Consider the following 20,504-nt stretch of genomic DNA (forward strand, 5'->3'; position numbering starts at 1 on the left):
AAGCTCAGCGTCTTCCAAATGAGCTCATTTTATTCATATTTGCATATTTTTCACCCTAGACCACTGGGGAAAAAAAATTATTTTGCTAAACAGTCACTTCAGATGTCTCTTTCCAGCCTGATACAACAGAGAGTTTGATACTGAAGGCTGGAGTATCACAAAATTGAAATAGCCTCAGTGAAAACTGCCACTTTAATGGAGGCTTTTGAAATCCTTCTTTCAAATAAAATGCTGTAAGAACAAATAAAGACGCTGTAAGAACAAATAAAGACACTGTAAAAATGACCAAAATCCTTACAAAAAGTTCAAAGACACATATATCAGAAAGATACCATAAAACTGTTTCTGAGTTAGGTTAAGGAAAGCAGCACTCCCTTGCTGCAGATGGGTGGGAGAGGAAAGGAACATTGCACTGTCACAGTTTCCCTTCTAGCATGTCCTTCTGAGATCCTCTATGCAAAGTGAGTGGTAGGCTTGAAAAAGATCAACCTCCTTTTAAGTGCTACATTAATTATTCAAAATTTAAAAAGAAAAAGTCACCAAACTAAAACAAACAGTTTCAGGTTGGGAAAAGTCAAAACTAATTTGCGTCTTCGAGATGGAGTTGGGTCACTAAAGAGCACAACCTTCAAGTGCACTGAACAGGTGTACAGCACCCTAAACAAAGGAGAAGGATGGTTTACTATATAAGGATCAAATTCTCACCGTCAGCTAGACTAGATCCTCAGTAGAATATTTGTAGTGATTCTTTAAAAAACTTTGTGATATATAAAATAATCCTCTGTCTGAACTTTTTTCAATGAGTCACCATAATTTTCATACGGTCCACATACCAGAATTTATCCATTTTAAGCAGTAAAGCATCTGTAGCATAAGATCTGCCTACTCTGAATTCAAGTGGTTTGTAGGAAAGGGTAAGAAAGGGAAGACAAATCATGTTTTTAATGCAGTGAGGGAATCTTAACAAAAGCTTTGAGAAAAAGGCATTCATTGTTTTGGGAGGCTAGATCATCAAAGTACCCAAAACTGTAAAAATCTTTCTTTTCATGCTGATTTAAAGTGTCTGTTGGGAGCTCAAAATAGATATAGTTGTCTCAAGAACTGTTTATGCAAGCTGTTCAGAGCCCTATCTGATGTTTTTCTTGCCCTTAGCCCCCACAGAATAATGAAAAATTTAGGTGAGGCTGATTCAATAACAATGCTGACTACAAGCAATTCTGAAAATAAAACTAATAACATAAACATAAATTTATTTTAAATGGATGCATCTGTATAAAATCAGATGTTATTTCAGTGACTTACAAAATTCTAATTCTCAGTAAAATACTGAAACTTGTGCTTGGGAAAAAAAGGTAAATATATTTAAATACAGCTTTTAGTCAAAAAAATTTACTCTTCAACATTCACTTACAAAAACACCACAAGTCAAAGCACATTGATATAAAGCCACCAGCGAAGTACATAGAAAAATTCTGATCAGCAGCAATAGGCTCTGGATCTTATCCTAAATGTCAGCCTCTGTCATCTTAATCACTTAAGTAGATCCTAACTCTGAAAGTTATTTCAGGGATTTCAACAGAATTATCACAGAGATTGCTAAGTCTGAATAAGGCTGGAAAAAGCACAGCCCATAAAAAACCCAGCATGGGCTAAAAACACATTATAGCTAGTTAAGGGGTTCTGATACATCTATATGTATTCTTTATATAATATTTTTAATTTTTTTGAATGTGAATATTTCTCCAAAAGAGTAATTGCTACTCACACCCTGAATTTATGCACAAAATTGATCCTGATTAAAAAAAGCAAGATTCTTTCCAATTGGTGTTTTGCAAAACTAGGAATTCGAAATATTGACTTTCAAGGGAATGTACTGCAAGGCATTATAAAGAAATTTAAAATGGTCTATGATCAACGATAGAGCCCGTAAAGCTTACAGTTGCCTGGAGAGAATAAACCCGCAAATTTAAAAAGCCCTCACTTACCTAAGCTGTCAGGGGAAAAATTTCCTGACTTTCAGCAAGACAGTACAAACCAAAGACAAATATAAACGTTTTGAGATGAACAACTAGAAGATGCAAACCAACCAGCATGCAGTGGTCCAGAGAAAGACCCGACCACTCCCCCTTGAAGCCTGAGAGCTGCCCTGTGCACCAAGGCACCCCCTAAGCCTGCTAAACCCACTGCAGTGAACCCGGGGAGGGGAGGCAGAGGTGAGCCTCCCAGCTCTTCCACACACTTCAGCTGCTGGCAAGTGCGATCCCCTCATTCACCAGTGCCTGGGGAACCGGAGATAAACACCCATCCTCTGACTTATGTAGCCATAATTACGTATCAGTTAATCCCTGAAACAAAGCAAACAGGGTTTGCAGCATGGCCCATGGCCCTCCCCACTGCTGACTGAAGTAAACAAAATTTAGAAGTAGTGCCCATAAACTCTAATGTATATGTGCATTACCAGGAAAAGCTTGGTGGTACAGTAATAACTTCCGTATAAGTGTATACTGTCTGATTAAGGAGTTGCAATGGGTGATGGTTAGGTGTCTTTGTGCCACAGAATATAAAAAAGTTTCCAAATGAAAATTTGAATTAAGGTGCCTCAGAGTAGCATAATCCTCATGATCGAAGGGGAGTTGATTTCACTGGAGTGTGAGCCCACACACAGGGCTTGTGAGGGCACCCAGTGCCTCAAGAGAAAAACAAAATCCTATCAGCTGGTGTTAGGATGATTACAATTTTATGAGTGTGCACAACAAATAGCACATGGCTAAGAGAGAGGAATGACTGCCCCCAAAACACCTCTGAGGATGAGAAATTTGAACTCATTACAATATGAGCAGGTTTTAAAAGGAATTTATAACATCTTCGGTAAAAAGGAATGCAGATCTTGTGTCTCACCTGTAAAATGTTTAAGGCATGAATTTCAATAAAGCTAGGTATAAGGATGTGACCAGGTATTAAAAAACAATTAAGAAAATGATACAAAGCTTCCTTATGTCTAGATACCATACATCTTTTGTCATCCAGTTCATCATACAGCAGTCACAATTAAATACATAAATACATGCCTTTTTGATATGGAAGATGAAAATATTGTTGTAAGTGTTCCTTTGAGAAAAGAAGTAAAACTGAGTAAGGGAGAGAATGTCGGTTTGCAACAAGAAAAGAAATCCTCATTCTTACCCTAGGTTTCTGCAACCCACCCGTTCCAACAAGACATTAAGAGTGACTCTGTTTATCAAACCAAAAGTACATCTAAACAAGTGCCCTGTTTTCAACAATAATCTATAGCAGGTGCTTAAGGAAGAGGTATAAGTGAGAGCATTAAGTCTAGGAGTGGTATTTTCCAATACATCCTCCCAGAAGCAAGAAGTTTCAGAGATTTCCTGACTCAGAGATTGCACAGTCTCTCAATGAACCAAACTGCACTTTCAATTCATTCAAGTGTTTGGCTGCCAAAGGGTTCTGGGACAAGAGGCTCTGTTATTTCATGACACACTTAATTACATTCAAAAGGTTGTACTTCAGTAGTTTGTTTGTTGTTGGTTTTTTTTTATTTTGTTGGATGTTCTCTACTTTGTGCACAATAAGACAAGGAATGACCACTTCTCATTTATTTTCTATACCATTCATCATTGTATGACATTACACCTCAGTCATCCGTTGGGAAGTAGAAGAACTTTTGTTCTGTGCCCCACCTTGTACAAAGCTATCACATACTCCTCACCATCACTCTTTAGGGTTTTTTTCCAGTTCAACCAGACTTCTTTTGAGTATGCACAACAGGATGAACCAATGGTTTCTACAGAAGAAGAGGGACGCTTCCTGTTCTGTTTTCATCTTCTTTCCTGCTAAGCAATACAATTTTATTTGCCTTTATGACTGTCATTAAATGTCGATGATGTTATGCAGAGAGCTTTCAACAGTAAATCACAATATTTATTTAACTTTTTGGGTGTTGTAGTTAATTTAGACCCTCTTCTTATAAATACATAGGTGTGGCTGTTTTTCCTCATATGCAGTATTTGCATTTACTAACACTCTGTATTCATCCATCCCTTCATAACCTGGTAATTCAGTATTGGGAGACTATTCCCCATTCTTCACAGTAGTTAAGATTTCATAAGGCATCTCTGGACATCATCCAGTCCTACCCCTGCTACAACTGGTGGCTCAGCACCATGTCCAGTCAGGTCTTGAGTATTTCCAGGGATGGAGACTCCACAACCTCTTTAAGCAGCCTGTGTCAGTGTTCGACCACCCTCAACATAAAAAATGAAAAAAGAAAGGAAAAAAGAAGTGGGTTTTTTTTCCCTTTAAGTATTTATGCACACGGAAAATGTCCCCCTGAGCCTTCTCTCCTCTTCAGAGTAAAAATACAGCTCTCTCAGCATCTCCTTGTATGTCAGAAGCTCAAATCTCTTAATTACCAATAGTCAAATTCATTTGACTATCCTAAGCACATTTACACAAAATGCATCATTTCACTGTTCACCCTGCATTCTGTATCTATCTTTTATAAATTTGCTGAACATATGTCTATGGGGCCAGGAGTATCTTTGCTCCAGTCTAAAGCTGACAAATAACTCCTCAATATTGTTTTCTGTCTCCTACTCCATTACTAATCTACAAGAGATCTTTCTCTTATCTCAAGACAAGCCAGGCACTTGAAAATCTTTTGGCACAAACCTTACCAAAAGTTTTTCAAAGCCAAGATTAAATTCATTCACACAGTTGTTGAATACTTCAAAGCATTTAATAAATGCTTAGTGAATAAATTAAGCAAATGTCTAGAAAAAATGCACAAACTCTTCCAAAATTCATCAATACATATTTAACTCTTCATTTTTTTAAGTGCCTGACTTTTTTTTTCAATATAAAAAACATACTCACTGGACTATGCACAACATCCTTCCCAAAACTGCCCAACGCTCATATTTGCCCACCTTACACTTCTCCTATTTCCAGGATGATTTAAGGTCCTATGCAGCAGATACTAGTCCAGAAATATTTTTATGCTTCTGAAGGATTTTGGTTTTAATCACAGTGGCTTGTTTTAGACTGTTTTAACTTCTTTTCTGATGGATAGTACTCTATTTATACTGAGTTTGTAATAATATCCATACTATTCATAAGCACTCTATCTTTTTAGCTGCTCATTTTACATGCTTCTTCCGCGACAGTGAAGAGATTGAAGACTTCAAGCCCATTTGGTTGCTCCTCATAAGGATGCCTTTCTATGCCTCTGATAAGTTTGTTTTCCTCTAAACCCTTTAAATTTTTATACTACCCACTTTGGAAGCCGAATAGTCTCCCTGTAATCCAGGTGGAAACCTGCTGAGCCACTTGGATCCTCACAAGTCTATGGGACCAGATGGGATCCACCCAAGGGTGATGAGGGAGCTGGCAGAAGAGCTTGCCAAGCCGCTTTCCATCATCTACCAACAGTCCTGGCTCACTGAGGAGGTCCCAGATGATTGGAAGTTGGTGAATGTCACGCCAATCCACAAAAAGGGCCGGAAGGAGGACCCGGGAAACTACAGGCCCGTCAGCCTGACCTCAGTGCCTGGCAAGGTTATGGAGCAGATCATCCTAAGTGCATCACACAACACCTACAGGATGGACAAGGGATCAGACCCAGCCAGGATGGGTTTAGGAAGGTCAGATCTTATCTGACCAACCTGATCTCCGTTTATGATCCGGTGACCTGCCTGGTGGATGAGGGGAAGGCTGTGGATGTGGTCTATCTGGACTTCAGCAAAGCCTTTGACACCATCTCCCATAGCATATTCCTGAAAAAGCTGGCAGCCCACAGCTTGGACAGGGGCACTCTCTGCTGGATTAAGAACTGGCTGGAGGGCCGGGCCCAGAGAGTGGCAGTGAACGGTGCTGCATCCAGTTGGTGGCTGGTCACTAGTGGTGTCCCCCAGGGATCAGTGTTGGGCCCAGTCCTGTTTAATATGTTTATTGATGATCTGGATGAGGGGATTGAGTCCACCATCAGCAAATTTGCAGATGACACCAAATTGGGGAGGAGTGTTGATCTGCTGGAAGGCAGGAGGGCCCTTCAGAGGGACCTGGACAAGCTGGAGAGATGGGCTGGTTCCAACGGGATGAGGTTCAACAAGGCCAAATGCTGGGTCCTGCCCTTTCGCCACAACAACCCTCTGCGGCGCTACAGGCTGGGGACAGAGTGGTTGGAGAGCAGCCAGGCAGAAAGGGACCTGGGAGTTTGGATTGACAGGAAGCTGAACATGACCCAGCAGTGTGCCCAGGTAGCCAAGAAGGCCAATGGCATCCTGGCCTGGATCAGGAACAGTGTGGCCAGCAGGTCCAGGGAAGTGATTCTTCCCCTGTACTCAGCGCTGGTGAGGCCACACCTCGAGTACTGTGTCCAGTTCTGGGCCCCTCAGTTCAGGAAGGATATTGAGGTGCTGGAGCAGGTCCAGAGAAGAGCGACAAGGCTGGTGAAGGGACTCGAGCACAAGTCCTGTGAGGAGAGGCTGAGGGAGCTGGGGTTGTTTAGCCTGGAGAAGGCTCAGGGGAGACCTCATCACTCTCTACAACTCCCTTAAAGGAGGTTGTAGCCAGGTGGGGGTTGGTCTCTTCTCCCAGGCAACCAGAAGCAGGATGAGAGGGCATGGTATTAAGCTCTGTCAGGGGAGGTTTAGATTGGATATTAAGAAAAAAAAATTTTACTGAGAGACTAATCAGCCATTGGAATGGTCTGCCCAGGGAGGTGTGGATTCACCGTCCCTGGAGGTTTTTAAGCTGAGACTGGATGTGGCACTTAGTTCCATGGTTTGGTAACCACAGCAGTGCTGGATCAAGGGTTGAACTTGATGATCTCTAAGGTCCTTTCCAACCCGACTGATGCTATGATTCTATGAAATAGGCAGAACAGAACCCAACACAGTATTTAAGGTCCTCGCCCACAAAGGATTCATACAGTTGAATTAACTCATGTTGTCTGTTTTGTTTGTTCATTATATAACAATTTCTAATACTTATTTTGGTTTTTACAAGCTATTGAGCACCGAGTTTCACAGAACGATCTATTGTGACCCCAGGATCTATGTCCAAAGTGATGATGGTCAATACGGAATCCATCATTTCTTTTTCTGAATTTTTTTTTCCCCACGTCCATCACTCCACATTGATCTACACTGAACTGCACATGCCTTTTAACACTCAGCTTCTTATGGTCTTCCTGTAATTCTTCACACATCCCTGGTCTTTATTACCCTGAATAATTTAATACAGTTTGAAGAACTTGTCACTTCACTATTTGCTCCTCCTCTAAAATTACGTGTTAAAAGCATGGGTTCTAACACATATCTCTGCTGAACTCCAAGGATAACACCCTCTCTACCAAGAAAATAAACATTTATGTCTGTGTTCTGTCTTACATGTAAAGTTATTGTATGAATGTAAGGCATTTGTACTTATCTTTTGGGCTGTGTAGTATCCCGAAAAGCCTTGAGAATTTTGCTTTAAGGTTTCTAGAAATCCAAACAAACCATATCAAGTCAAATCTCTCTCATTTTCCTGATGGTTGAGCTCAGTAAATCAAAGTATTTTACTATATAATACACCTCTACAGTTGATTGAGTTCTACTTCAGATTACTTCCCAAAAGAGATTTCTTATGTTCTGTCTTTTCAGATGTTTGTCACTATTTTAATAATAGTTTCAAATGTCCCAAGGAATGCTGCAATGAATTAGTTCATAAATAATCAGCCTTAAACCACTGCCAGTTATTTAAAGGAAAAATTCTTTTTAAAGCAAGGACATGATGGTCTTCAAAGAGAAATTAGGAACTAAAGTGTTTGACAAAATTCTTATGTATTTGAAAGACTGCGTGTGGCTGTGTGCACATGTATAGTGCATAAATAACAGACAGTATTGTAAGTACAGTTTTTCATAACCCTGATTACAGCGTACTGATATGCTAAAACCTGGACTGAATGACAATTATAAAGCAATCTGCATACATTTTCTTAGTGCTCATACCAGAAAAAAGAAATCATCACCCACTTTTAATATGCTGGTAACATTTTGATACTTCCTGACTAACTCTACAACTCATCCAGGCCTAACAAAACCTGGTTAAAATTAGGAAGATAAATACTGTTCTAGAAAAAATGATAACTCAAGCATCTCATAGATCTATGTATAGTAAGGAAAGACTATTAAAGTAACCCATAGAAATTTTCAGTAATTGAAATTAAATCAAACTGTCTTTGAAAATGAACAACTGCACCATCTTGATAGGATTTAATTATCCCTGTAAAGTCACTTTGTAGTATTATACAATATAAGAATTGTCTGATTTATAGTGCAGAGAATACAGCTTGAAAATTGGAAACTAATGTGAATGAAGGAGGTGGCAGAACTATCTCTTGCTTGGCCTCCTGCAGGTCTTACAAACATCGCATAGAAGTGCTGAGTCTGGTAATGGACCTACATTTATTTATGCCATAATTGTAGGGCTCAAATAAGTCACCAGAATACATATACATATACATAAATATAATGAGATTGCTTCCTTCAAAGTGTAAGCCTGTCTTAGAAAACTGCAACGATGATATACTTGGACACTAAATGTTGATTACACTGTCCTGAACCTGGTGTTTTATACCAAGCAGCATATGTGTAACATTGTCAAGCTGCACGTCTTTTGATTTTCCTCTACCATTATCAGGAAGGATCATCAAAGCTTCTATATTAAATATTCTCATATTTTACAGCCTTCTTTTATTAATGTACTGAGGGGAAAGAAAAAAAAGAAAATTCAAACTGAAGCTCTCTTTTTTGAGTCAATGATTTTAACATGCACTCACAGAATCCTCATAAAATTAATAACCTGTGATAAAGGATGGAAGGAATAGGAAGAGTTTAATCAGTCTAAATACAGACTCACAAAACTGTGGCAGACACTGTGAACCACAGCTGAACCTACTGGGTTTTAATAATGAGGGTGGGGGAGGTCATAGAAATGTCTGGGATATCTTGATTTCCAATGTCCTTATTGTTAAGAGCATATTTATTTGTAAGTGCACACAAAACAACACCTTCAATATCAGTCACCACTCAACAGGCACCAAAAACGGTGTGGCATTTACCTTCTCTCTCTGAAAATGAAATTGCAACTTATCAAGTAGTAAATTGCATAGGAGGGAGCAGAAGCTCCCTGTGTGGCTCGACTCTGAAGACTCACCACTGGCATCAGCTTTCCCTACTAGGGGTTCGCTGTCTGCCATGAGATTTTCCTGAAGTAAAAGCCAGGCTGACTGTGAGTAATCATATTGTAGCCTGTCAAAAAATCTCAATGAAATTTATCAAAAAAATGTGCAGAAAATTACTTTCAACATTTCAGCATTCAGCTCAGCCTCTTTCCCAGAGGGAGGCTGAGGGCAGGGTAAGCAGCACCCACAGAGGGAACCCATTGGTGGGAGAAAGGAGTCTTGTGCACCAGCACTGGAACAGGAAAGGAATAAGGTGTAAAAGCAGTATGCAACTGCTTGCTGAAAAGGCTCTGAGTTAACACACTGCCTTTTCATACAGTGCCTATTCATGTTCCACAAAGTAACATGCTTTCTACTTATTTGTTTTCCTCATTCCATTGGTAGATTGGATTTAAAAGGAGGTTGCTTCAAATATTTACTCCTCTAAAATGTCAAACTGAGTCAAAATCACATCCATCACAAAGAGTGAATCATTTTTTCACATCAGACATTCAGGTTTGACTCATTTGCCTGCTGCAGGGGTATCATTTTTATTGCTAAAGTTCCTGTAATGGGAAAGAAGCATTCAGTGAATGAGCAAGATTGACTGTAAGCTACATGTGAGTCTTCCCCGAAAGCCCAAATTCACCTAACATTCACATCTTTCTAGCATAAGTTCATGTCTCTATACAAACATAGGGTGAAAACATTTCTAGAGGAGAAAGCTTGAGCATACTTGCTGTCTTATTTGAGCTTTGCGTGGCCTGAAGCTGAATGTGCTAAAGCATGCCAAAGTGCCAGCAGGTGTTGTAAGCATACTCTGAACACTTGGGCCCAACAGTTAGGAACAAGGATGGAAGGTCCTTGTTGCATTTAATGTGCTTTTGAAACTGTTTTGATCTTGCAGCTGGAAAAAATCCTGGGACTATCCATTCTACTGACTGGGTTGCTTTGCTCTGAGAATTTCACAGGCAAAGAAGATAGCTGTGACTCACAGGGCTCAGTGTTTAGGTCAGAGTTTGCCTGGAAGAAAAGAATCAGTTGGAAATCTTACTCATTAAATGCTTCCTATAATTAATTCGTAATGCAAATAGTAAGGTTGATACAACTGAAGAGTGAATGGAAGTGTATGTGTTTTTAAGTACCAGAAGAAAGAGCAAAGCAAAGTGTTAAAAGAATGCCCTTTGATGAAAAATAAAGGACTGTTCCTGTGTTGTTTATGTCAAGGCCACAGCACAGAAGACTTGCCAGTCTTGATGTAGATGGCCATGCACTCTGCCACCAGGAGGATAACATCCAGGTTGCAGCATATCACCCATACCATTATTTTTCCTGTTAGCCCCCACAAAAAAATAGGCTATAGACATAGTCTATATATTTCAGACAAAGAAAAACATACTAAGAGCTGGTGAACAATATAAAAGATCGCAGAATCACAGAATGGTTGTGTTTGGAAGAGAGCTCTGTCCAATCTCCCTCCTGAAGCAGTTTCACCTAGAACAAGTTGCACAGGGTCGCATTCAGATAAGTTTTTAATATCTCCAGGGACAGACTCCACAACCTCTCTGGGCACATCTGACCATCTGAACCAAAGAGACAGGATAAGGACTTAGTAGCTGCCATACATTTTCCCATACTCAGGTGATGCTCATCAGACCACATGAGCTCACACCACATCTTGATGCTTGTGAGAGTATGGGAGTAAGTGTGAGTGAATGAGATCTATGAGGGAGTGATTGTGAGTTGAAAAATTTCAGCTTATTTAGAGATTCTGTACCTAAACATCACACTCCCATTCCCAAAACTCTCACACTGAATTTTGTTACCCACAATATCCTAAACCTTAAAGGCTATAAAATAAATCTTAAAAAAGAAGCAATGTTCTATGCTTCCGTGACCCTACACAAAGAGAAGAAAATTAGCCTTTTTGTTTTCCCACTGAGAACATTTTTTGCAGTCCACCTTAAACATGAAAAGCAATTTTACTGAAATATTAATGCTGACATCATAAGCTACATCTAGCTACATTAGCAACATCAAGCATCTAGCTACATACAGCAGTATCCACTTGCATTTTGCAGATTCTTGGTTTTGACACATCTATTAAAACATGTATGAGTAAGTGGTATTCTGCATTACACTAGTACAATTCCAGGACAACTCCATTAGTGTTACTGACTGCACTAGAATAAAAGTACATGGCTACTATGCTCTCATTCATTGTTTGGTGGGGGTTGTTTTTTTCCTAAAGATGTGTATTTCTTAAAGAATGTGCTCTTAGAGAGAGCACATTCTGTATAAAAGCTGAACAAAATGGTATCACCAGCTTGCTAGTGTATAATGAAATAGCAATCTTCAGTGACTTTACGATGTGAAAGTTACAGTGGTTTAGGTAAAAATCTAGTTAAAGAAAGATAAAGTGAACAAAATGTAGTGTTTTAAACATGTAAGTACTCATGTTACATACTGATTTAGTAGATATATTAGTGCATAAATATGTATATGTAGTAAAGAAAGCTTTGAAAAATAGGAAAAATGTCTCACTAATACTGTCCACAGTAGAAAGAAGATATTGTGCACACAGGACATTTTTTGAGTTCCTATAGAAATTCACGTATCCTAATTTCAGATGTCTCAGTCTAACACAGGCACCTCCAGAAGGTGAGTTGTCCACTCTATCTTAGACTGACATGACTGAACCTCTTAAGGTATTTATTTCCTTGTCTTGCCTACAAAGGACGCCTACAGTGACAAACTGAGAAGTAAACGTGCAATTTTTACATAGATGAAGTTATAAGGGCCCTTATAACTCTGTCCTTAAACACAGATCATCCCCCATTAAACACTGTAGTATTCCTTCAAGGCTTTCATTAGTTCTCTTAACGAACATGCACCCTAACGCTGAAGCATAATCCATCCTCAGTAACAAGAAAATAAAATATTTGTGTGATATCCATATTTTTAAGGTTTTTTATTATTTACTTCTTATATAAGGTAGTACAATTCTTCCAAGTTCTGCAGAAAAAAAATCCCATCCGTTTTTTTCTAAGATCTTGCAAAGCAAAACATAAATCAATTTTATTTGTGCTAAATGCTAGCAAAACACTCTCCTGCCTTCCCCTGACATATCTTTACTTATGCTGGAAAGAGAATATTCCTTAAAAGAAAAAAAAATAAACACTTTCTGAAACAAAAAGTTTATTAAGAAAATAATGACTTTACCTATTATCACATGCATGCCAAGTCTTGCCAAATGCTTCACAGTTTGGTAACCAATTCCTTCAGTTCCTCCAGTCACTATAGCAACCTTTCCATTTTGTGTAGGGAAAACTATATGAGGAAAAAAGAAACAATGCAAGTTTAGTTTGCAATAGTAACACAATTAAGAAGTTAAGATGTATTTTAAAGAGCATATATTAAACAGACCACTCAAGCCAGTCCAGTAAACAATCTCAGAAGCAAACTGCATAGAAATAAAAACTATGGAGTATCTGCCATTATTTACTGCACTATAATTTTCCAGTATTAACAGTTCATGACAGACTGAGGTTGACAACACAAAAGGCAAACACCCACTTCAGAAATTTTCTTATTTCTATTTGCATGCATTTTGTCATCCTGCAGTCATCTGTGCTTTAAAATTTCCATCATAACTTCGTTAAAGAGCAAGGTGACAGCAGTTACAAGTCAGCTCAAGGACAGTTTACTCTATGCATACAGGGAAAAAAATTCAATCAGCAGTATATATCCTGAAAACTTCTTCAATGACAGAAGACTGGCCTCTGCCAGTAACATGAAGGAAACAGAAAACATCTCAGTCAAAGGTGACGCATCTAAAGGGCAGGAGGCAGCTGACCTAATTTCCCTGCATAGCTGAGCACTCTCTCTCCTGGAAATCACTGGGTCCTGAGCCCCAAAGAAAGGAGTAGGCAATTTTTTTGCAAGAAAACCTCCATCTGCTTTTCCCACCCCCACCAGCCTCTCCCACAGAAGTCAGCATCCTCGATACCCACTGTCAGCCCCACATTGCCTCAACCCCAACAAGCGCTCCTTAACCCAGGGCAACAGACCACCCAGTAGGCAGGGTATGCTCCCAAACTCTCTCTGCTATAGGGATGGCTTAGGTACAGCCTGTGTCTCCTGCATCCCCAGGCAGCCCTCAGACTTGCCAAATGAGCCAGAGAGTGGCTGGAATGGTCTCCCAGCAGGGTGGCTGCCATCCCATGTACAAGCTCTCATGCTGAGTGCAGGTTGCCCAGCACATCCCTCTACCATGGAGGGAGTCTTGCAGCCAAAGAAGAGCAAAGGCAGGAAAATGTAACTGCTTGGGGAAGGCATTAATTATGTCAAATATCAACTACAATTTTTTTTACGAGGTGGCAAATGCTTCCTGTGAAGCATCACATGGTCCTCAGGTGACCAAGGTGAATTTCTGTTTGCTTTTGAGTAGAAGCTGTGTATTTGCACAGGGAAAATGGCATTGAATATTTCATTTTGCTCTGGTGCATTGTCTGTAGGCAATGCTATAGATAACAAATGTTCAAAAGATGCCAACTCTCATCTATCAAAGGACTTTCTATTTTGATTTCTAGGTTTTTAGGGGATCACTTTGTTGTACAACACAAACTCATATTTACATGGTTATGAAACGCAGGCCTAGCACTGATACAAGCTGCTTTCTTCACAGCAACTTCAAAAAAGACCCAGGTTTCACCTTTTCTGAAACATAGTTCTTTACATAACAATTCAACATGAAAATCCATTCTCTTCAGGTAACTATGTGATTCTTTCCATCCACGCAGAGTGGGATTGTTTGCAAGTATTTGAAAGTTAACTCCAGTTACAGTGATATCCATGCACATAGATTGTCCTGACATATGCCACTCAAGCTAAACAAAACTTCGCCAAGAGCTTTCCTAAGGGGTTTCAGTTTAGTCATAAGCAGCCCTGCAATATCCACCAAAAATATCTCTAATCACAAACTCTAAATAAAATGCCCACAGGTCCAAAAGAAATCTCCTCAAGAGAAAATGCATTCTTTTGAGCCTGAGTACCTTCTCCTCCTCTTCTGCCTGCCCATGCCTCCCCTTGCTTCCTGTCTTCTCACCATATTGCTGACCTGACATTTGGATGTCATACACTGCACACAGGGGCTGTCACTCATTTCCATTAGTGCACCACCATATCTACCTATTGAATAAGAAGTAACATTTTAATGTAAAATTATTCACTTAGAAAAAAATCAATGGAACAAAAGGAGAAAGACAAATCAGGACTGGGGAAGGGGCAATGACATGAAGGAAAATGAGAAGTCAGAAGTCAGATAAAGGATATCACTGTGATGAAGTGGTGCTTAGCAGAGGACAATGAAAGAAAATGCCCAGTCCTACCCTGTCCATGAGGCCTGCAAAGAAAACGAGAATTTTTTGGTCCTAATGGCCACTTAAATCAGCTACACTACCAGCCTGCAATGAAGAGCATGACAGATGGACAGACTCACTCAGCTGCAGAGACACATTCTGTTTAAAACAGGCCTGCTTGTAGCAGCTAGCTCCAAGAACCCAAGAAAGCACCCAGGAAGGGAGTAATAAGAGCTGCAGACACACAGATAAATAGACATTTTCTGTTTTATTTACAATGGGTACAGGATACAGCTCCCACATAGCATGGTTTTGAACAGACACAACACTGCATGGCACATCTCAGTCCATCCACTCACTTCAGTCAAAATGGGAAATGCAAACATCTTGGGGGTGGGGGAGAACCAAAAAAATTCCTCAATTAATTCCTAGGTTTTATTAATTTTTAAAATGTGTTCAGTTACCATCAAGTCAGATAGCTTAATGTAAAATGAATCCATGAAAATGAAACACAGATAATATTTACATCAATAAAAGTGGTAAAGATCAAATCCAGGGCTGTGCATGTGAGATAGTGGCAACTCTAATGAAAGGCAGTTTATTAGTGCCTGCTCCCACTAGAACTCCAGTGTCATGTGGAGTTTGCAGAACATCACCTTTCAAGTGTGAAAACACCTCTTCCATGACGAAACCCAATATGAAACTCAAAGCAGACCTGGGCTCAGCCTGGTTTTTAAGTAGATACTGGTTTATTTTGTGCTAGAGGTTGAGCCCAGTGCAGTTGGAGGCTGGAGCCCCCCAGGCAGGAGGCAGTGGAGACTCACCAGCATTGCAATGCCTGGGGAGGTTCCCTCTGGCGCTTCTTGCACCTCATTTAAATCACCCAAGCTGGTTCTCTGCTTTTGCTCCTGGTATGGAGGTAGATACTGATCTCAAGTACAGAGGCAGAATGCCAGTGATCTCACTGTGGGACATGAGAACCTTACAGCCCTGTGTTAATGAAATCCCCTGACCAAGCTCTAGCTGTTAATTTTCCTTTGTGTTCAAAGCCTGCAGTCCTTACGTGCTGCTTTATCACATCAACCTCCAAGAGAAGCTTCTCCCAGGCTGCAGGTTCTGCCTGAATTCCAATGTATTTGGACAAAATAAGCCTGTTTACTTTACAAGTGGATTAACCTAAAACAGAAAAATAAAGGTAGATTTATTCTGTCCAGATGTGAAGCTATTTTAAAAGAATTATTGTCCTTTCAAACATATTTCTTAATCTGAAATAACTTCTATGTACAGAGACATCCTCACACAAGTTGAATACTACAAAGAATGTAAGGCAATTCTATAATTTTTCAAAATATTAATTTTCAAGGGACTCTAAAAGAGGGCTGTCAGGATGTCTCTGCAACTGCCAAGACCACAGAGAAATAAGAAAGCATGCAGATCCATGTCAATGACCAATTCCATCTCAATGACCAGTTCCTGCCAGCAAAATCTCAACTCTGGGGTAGGGATGGGGGTCATGGAAGTAGCCAAATCAAAACTGAGGCATTAAACTTTCTCTTTTTTTGCAGAAATGCACTATGTGAACACAGACAATGCAAACTTCAGAAGAAGAGTTCCCTTTAAGAGTTATTTGCTTTAGTATTCTGTAATCTTTACATCACAGTGTGTTTGAGGTCAAGAAAAAAAAGAAGAAAAAGTACTAAAACTTTATGAAAAGCAAATTGCATCAAATTTTTACAAAGTTCCATCTCCTACCCTACTAATCCAGAATCTGCATTGTGGTACATTATGAGTCATGTGGACATTAAAATATAATATCTTTATATTAATCTCCTCATTAATCCTCTTTTTAACACATCGAAGGCCAAGGGCAGAATTTGGATTGTCTTAATCAGTTTCCAGTCCTTATCAGGCAAGAATCAAGCATGGTTGAAGGCATCCAAAAAGCTGATCAGAGTGTCCATCTGTGATGTGCCATGCTGGAACCCACCTGCACCTCCTGAACTGGCCACTCAGTGCAGGAACTTCAGTGGCCTTTGTGCTGGAGAGATCCCTGCAGACAAATCCTAACAGTTATTTTTTTAATTCTTCCTATAACTGAATAATTTACATGCAAATATTAGGCCTGAAGGTAACTGGCAGAACCACAGATGGAAAAAAAAAAAGAAAAAAAAGAAGAGAACCCACAATGAATATTTAGTTTGATGACTGAATAACAAGAGCCAAATTTGGAGCACTCAGCAACATTGAGCAAGAAAAAGAGAGTAAACTGTAATTGGTAGTCTTCATGTGGACACAGGATAAGGCACAATCAAGTTTTTCTAGTTGGATAAAGAATTCATATAGTTCAGTCTACCATGGAATTATTGAGTAGTTTTTCCTATTGCAAAATATTCCGACTCTTTTTCCCTGATTTACACGGTGGCGATACTGAGATTACAGCCATTAAGATCCCTTCTAAGCAGATGTAGAAAAATAATTCATTTGCGACTCTGAGAGGCAACTAGTAAAGTGCTGGGGAACCCACGCAGCTTTCAGTAATAGCCTTTTGTATGTGCCTTACAGTAACATCTCCATAAAATTCTGGTTTGTTATAAACCAAGTAAACAGGGGCCACACTCAAAAAGTCATTCCAGGACTATCCTAACAGAAGAAAATTTCAGGTGTTCAAGTCCTGACAAATAAACCACACAAACTGTGCTTGCCTTAAGCCTGTCCTAAGCCTGTGCAGATGATCTTTCAAATGCAAATGGTCTTCCCAAATTTGAATACCAAAATCATTTCTGCCTTTGCTGCTTCCAATCACTTTTCTAAAGAGCATCAATATGCAATCAAGATTGAAGGCCTTTAAGGCTGGTAACCAAGTAGGTGGCAACCAGCCTGACTAGTCCTGTGAAAAGGTATCCTGCTGGTTTCAGCAGTTGAGACCGTCAGACCTTCCACTGATGAACAACGGTCATGCTCACATGCAGATCCACAGGCACATGGCCAGCAGGTCCAACGTACCTCGAATCGATGGATGCATTGTGCAAGGGTTGACTTATTTGCCCAGGGAGACACCTGTTTCCAAGCACAACTGGGGTTTTGCATCAGATAGGTGCCAAGCCTCCTAGGTTTTGTCAGGAATTATGAGGAAATGGAAGTACCGGAGAGAGGCTGCCTGGAGTTACTCATGGGAAGAGAAAGGTGTTGAAGAACCAGAACAGCAGGAGAAACCAAACCATGGAAATGTGTCCCTTGCCCTACAAATTCATAGTATCTCAAGGTACTATAAATAAAACAGCAGCAGCCAGATGGCTGTAAGAATTTCAGCAGCCAGGGGAAGACCTAATTTAATAAGGCTCCCACAGAGAAACCGACAGGGAATACAACTGGTAACAAATGCTCACAAAACCACAGCAAAACCCCTGACATCCAATAAGACCAAGTTTGTTGTTTAACCAATGCACAAGACACACAGAGATCCTGAAATGCTGCATGCCAATGAGACAACAAACAATACCTCACACTTACCAATGCTGGAAACTCACAGAAGTTCCATTGCCTGTATTTCAGGTTGGAATGTCCGACAGGGAGACACACACACAGCCCATGCCCCATGAAGTGGGCATATCCACAATACAGCAGAGCTCCCACACAGTGGCAGCAATTTGTCTGGGCTGCCTGGACAGCTGGGGACCCAACCAGTACTGTAACTCAAGCCAAGGCACCACATATCCAGCAAGCCTGGACAAATAGCCGAAGTGTAGCATGGCAGCAAATGATATAAAAGCGGGGACATTGGCGGCTAGAGAAGCAGCGTGCTGAGCCAGCTAAGGAGCTAATGTGTATCCTCATCCCTTCCTGACATTGTCAACACGGGAACAAGTGACATTACCTCAGAGTTAGCAGCAAACATCTGCTGAGCCAGACTAACGATTTTTTTTTAATTGCTAATGAAAACACCTTTAAAAAAAACCCAAAACAAACAAAAAAAGAAACCCACCCAAATTTAAGCCTGCTCTAATTTTATAACATTTGTTTATCTTTTTGACAAGCATGCCAGCTTGCTTATAAGGATAAAGTGATAACATTTACAGGCAAGATGACAAGCCCTTCACAGAAGCCTGAGAGACAAGTTTCCAAAAACAATTCCAGGACTTGTCCCTAGATATCTCATTTAATACATGAAAAAGTCATACTACAAAGGATTAATAAGCAGAATGGCTCATTTTCCTTTTATTTTTCACCTCATGAACACACTGGAGAGCCTTGGGAGGTATCAGATAGCAACAGGCATTATTAGACTCCAACCAGTATCCTCAGCAAGACCTAACTATAGTAAAAAAGCCCCCAAATATTAGAAAAGATGCAAGATAAACTGGCACAGTAGTAAGATGAAAGTTATGTTGCCAGCATTACAGTACTTAAATAAATACTTTTTACTAAAGAAAAATAACAATGCCCAAAATAAGGCAGCTTTAGAGAGAAACAATTTTTGACAGTCAAAAATCCAAGACCTGTTAAGAGAGGTCTTGGAAAAGAGGGTTTGGATCAACAATGGGAAGGGGAGTGGAAAGCTGCTCTAAAAATTTCATTTGCGTGACACACCTATCTTCATTTCTTCTAGTTATTCTTGGAAAGACAGGATAAATGCAGATAAAGGGAGAAGTGTGAGGAAGGTAGGGTGTGGAAGAGGAAGCAGAAGGAAATGTTAGACTTTCAAAGACCCAGGAAAAAGGTTTTTGTTTAAGATGAGGTAATTTTCAAGTGCTTCAATCCCCTTCCCCCTCTCTTCACCTTCCCCCCCACCTCCAAAACAGCTCTAAGCAATTTAATGCACTTCAATCATAAATCTCTGCATGGTGGTATTGTCCTCAAGGCAAAAAAAAGGACTAGTGAGGACACGAGCAGAGGCACCTTGGCCTCTTACACATCCAAATCAACCGTGGTTTTGTGGGGTCAGTCAAGGCTCTGAATCCACAGATGCTAGAAAGGTAAGACTTGTCGAAGTCATCAAAAAATACTTCCTCTGCACATGCACATGTATTTCAGTGCCCTGTTTTTCAGAGCATATGACTGGAGTGTTCGCAAGTGAAGAAGTCCTGCCTGGTTACAAGAGCCAAGGGAAGCCGCATTTTCATACATCTTTTGACTGAAGCCTGAGTGCTTTTCCTTTATTTGTCAAATATGTTGATCTTGGACTTCATAATGCTGCTAGACTTGGCAGAAGGGCTGCATGGAGAAGAAGATAATTACAGTTTTCAAAAACAATATACATGGTAATTTTCCAATCAGATTTATGCTGTCTTTGCTCTGACTGTGAAGAACCTCTTCCTCCAATAAACCCTATGCAGACCTTCCGCATCAGAGTCATTGAAAAAAATGCCGAATGTTGTGCCTTCCCACCCTCCAAGAAAGAAGAGACTGAGAATGGAGGAAACTAAAGAGAATGGTTAATTTGGAAAGTTTCCTTGCCATTTCTGAATGGTCTTCTTTCAGACAATGGGGAACAAGGCTGCACTGAAAAATGGTTTGATGAAGCATATATCTCAGCTTTTTACAATACAAGTTCAGGCTGATTTTGACAGAGAGATATTAGGAAATTTGATCCCAACAAATATGGAGCTGCCCTAAGGTAAAAGAAAGCAAAAGCAGATGGGAGGGTGCAGTTCCCGAGCCCTAAATCTTACTTCTGGCCATGTTTGCCATTTTTGAGTACTTTGTTCCTTTAGCCAAAATTTATCTAAAGATAGGAGATTTGAATCTAATTTTTTATGATTGCCAAATAGATAGATTGAACATACCATTATACAAATCAGTCAGTTGGAAAATATCAGAGTGCAGTATGAAAATCTGCTAAAAATTCATCAGGACTCCAGGTTTGCCCACAATCTGCCCTGCGAGTAAAGTTCTCAACTGAATGTGTAGGAATAGGAGAG

General features: G+C 39.9%; 1 protein-coding gene across 2 annotated transcripts in view; it reads right to left on the bottom strand.

The window, feature by feature from the left end:
• Positions 1 to 20,504, bottom strand: part of DHRSX (dehydrogenase/reductase X-linked) — a 208,980-nt gene that overhangs the window by 116,417 nt on the left and 72,059 nt on the right. For both annotated transcript variants that reach the window (XM_027751289.2, XM_027751288.2), the window contains one exon: positions 12,449 to 12,556. In XM_027751289.2, the coding sequence (XP_027607090.2) occupies positions 12,449 to 12,556 (108 nt within the window). The remainder of the gene's footprint in view (positions 1 to 12,448; positions 12,557 to 20,504) is intronic.

Source organism: Pipra filicauda, unplaced genomic scaffold (genome assembly GCF_003945595.2).
Source record: "Pipra filicauda isolate LSUMZ 115617 unplaced genomic scaffold, ASM394559v2 scaffold68_size4259465_pilon, whole genome shotgun sequence".
Lineage (NCBI taxonomy): Eukaryota > Metazoa > Chordata > Aves > Passeriformes > Pipridae > Pipra > Pipra filicauda.